The sequence below is a fragment of the Echinops telfairi genome, unplaced genomic scaffold (assembly GCF_000313985.2).
Source record: "Echinops telfairi isolate 266 unplaced genomic scaffold, ASM31398v2 ScPeMD7_443;HRSCAF=831, whole genome shotgun sequence".
NCBI lineage: Eukaryota > Metazoa > Chordata > Mammalia > Afrosoricida > Tenrecidae > Echinops > Echinops telfairi.
Genome location: NW_022104341.1, coordinates 4,439,207 through 4,441,600, shown reverse-complemented (window position 1 = coordinate 4,441,600; position 2,394 = coordinate 4,439,207). Strand labels below are relative to the sequence as shown.

At 49.0% G+C, this 2,394-nt stretch overlaps 1 protein-coding gene across 1 annotated transcript in view; it reads right to left on the bottom strand.

The window, feature by feature from the left end:
- The window catches only part of LOC101653423 (pepsin B-like), a 36,181-nt gene that overhangs the window by 13,099 nt on the left and 20,688 nt on the right, over window positions 1-2,394 (bottom strand). The window contains exon 9 of the mRNA XM_004699523.2: window positions 469-719. Coding sequence (XP_004699580.2) covers window positions 469-719 — 251 coding nt within the window. The remainder of the gene's footprint in view (window positions 1-468; window positions 720-2,394) is intronic.

Below are 2,394 nucleotides of genomic sequence, written 5' to 3'. Positions count from 1 at the left end.
GGGTCTTCCAAATAAAGTGGACTCCTCCCCTCCTGCGCTCACTGGGAAGGTGATTATGGTGGGCAGTTCATGAACAGAGGCTCATGAACACAATGAACTATCAAGTTACTTTCCTGTGAAGCCTCTCGGGCACTCCCTTGCTCATTGCCCTCAACTACAAAGTCTCAAAGGGGCACAGGCCAGAAATCGGTAGGGAGGAATCCAGTTGAGATGTAACAGGCAGAGAAGGGAAATAGAGGATTGGAGCAATGAAGTCAACAATTCTGGCGGATAAAATCGTTGAGGCAAAGGGACATGTCATCTTGCTTTTTATCGAGGTGGCCTGGCCTGGCCAGTCTTCTCTCCCCCGGACTCACCCTTTCCATATGGTGTGCTTTCGCCTTCAGGCGGGAGATGGTCCCCAAGACTAGCTTTGGGTTTTGTGTCTACCCTATGGGTCCCCAACATATCCTGGAAGAAGGTACTCACTGCTGCTTGAGAGCCTGGAACCGAGGGTAGAGGACATCGTCATTCCACTCGTAGGGCGCGATCTTATTATTGACCATAGTGGCGAAGGCATAGATAAGGTGTGTACACAGGCATGGGTCCACATTCTCGGGCATGTATTTGGCAGGGTCTGGGCGGTACTGGGACCAATTGGTAAAGTAGCACACAAGCTTCGTGGCTGTGCCTGGTGAGAAGAAACACTGAGGGCTGGGGACGCAGTACTCCTGGGGTCTCTTGGGGGAGGAACAGCAGAAACACTCTGGGGACCTCAGTTCTCTCGCTGGACTCAGGGCTGGGACGTGAGAAGGGCACAGAAGGCTCGGATTGGGTGGGTCAGACGACAAGCTAAAAATGTTCGCTCCTGCTCAGGGACGTGAGAATGGAATTAGAGACAAGATGAAATGGAAACCCATTCCCTTGAAGAGGTCCGACTTCTGGGGAGTTAATGATTCCCCAACTCCTCTGCCCTCACCAACTAACCTACTCGTGTTCTTCTTGTTAGTGCCCTTGAGCCGATTCAAACCCCCCATGTTTACAGAGCCGAGCTGTTCCTAGGGGTTCAAGGCAGTGGCCTCTCAGAAGCAGATTGTCAGACCCAAGTTCCAAGACGCCATTGGATGGGGTCCTATCACCAAACTTGCACCTGGTAGTCAAGTGCTTCCGCGTCTAAAGCTACCTGAATCGCACACCCTGCTAGACACGGTTCTGCTTGTGGGCAGTTCTTATTCCCATCGCTGGCTTAAAGGGATGAGTGTTCCAGGTGGGGTAGAAAGAAGGAGGGGGGAAATTCTCACCCTCTCTCTTCTTTTTTGAATGACAACTTTGGGTATCCTATGGAAGCGAGAAACTCTAACTCTCTCAGGTTCTTGAACATGTAAGTCTGCTGATGTTGGAAAGTCCCTTATCAGAAAGAAAACCTCATGATACTTACCAAGCTGCAGCTGAAGCAACACAGCCAGACCTGTCAAAAAGCAAGCAACAACATGATAAAAGTGATTAATGTCACGGAATGGTACGTACATTTTAAATGTTGACATGGCGATTTTTTTCCCCCACATTTAGAATCACCACAATAAAAATAAATAAATTGTTAAGCAAACAAAGCAAAACAAGCCGCAAATACATGATCCAGCTTCTGAAAGAAGCTAAAGGCTGTGGCGCTGCTGGGTAACCATGAACTCAGCTCCCAGTGAGTCCTACCCGGCTACCTCTCCATAGCGTATGCTTCAACAGCCCCCGGAGATGAGGAATGTCAAGTGGGTTAGAGAGGCCGGGTCCTGAAGTCGGGTACTACACCACCTAGTAGGTGGTAAACCAGGAGGAACATGGCTTTGGGGCCAGAGACTGTGAGATTTGAAACCCAGATTTTCTACTGCCAACTGCAGGATGCTGAATACCTTGTTCCATTTCTTTTCATTGCCATTTTCTTCCTGCCCAAAATGGGAGGTCCAAACCCTACCCTGACATTTTGTTGTAAGGCTTAGATGAGCTCATTTAAGTGGCAGGACACCTGTAGAACTGAGTGAATGTCCTGTCCTCTAACCGTTGACCCCATTGACTTACCTTGAATTAAGACCCAACTTAACGACCCTTAACTCAACTGCATGCTCAGTAAGGGTAACCAAGTAAATAGCACTTGTTGGAGTCCCAGAATGCCCCCGATCCTGTGACACCTGCTACCCCCACTTCCTGGGAACTAGCATCCTCTGACTGTTCAGGAACCACAGAGTTCTGGAGAGTCGTCAGGATCGAGGTGAGAGGACATGAAAGAGATCACGTCTACGCCCTGAGGGAAGCGCTAGTTCCTCCTGTACACAAGTTGGTGCTGAGCAAGATAAGTGTGAAAGAAAGGGAGGATTGCAAAAATAATGGATTTAATAGAATATCCTGGAGTGAGGGAAGAGTGTA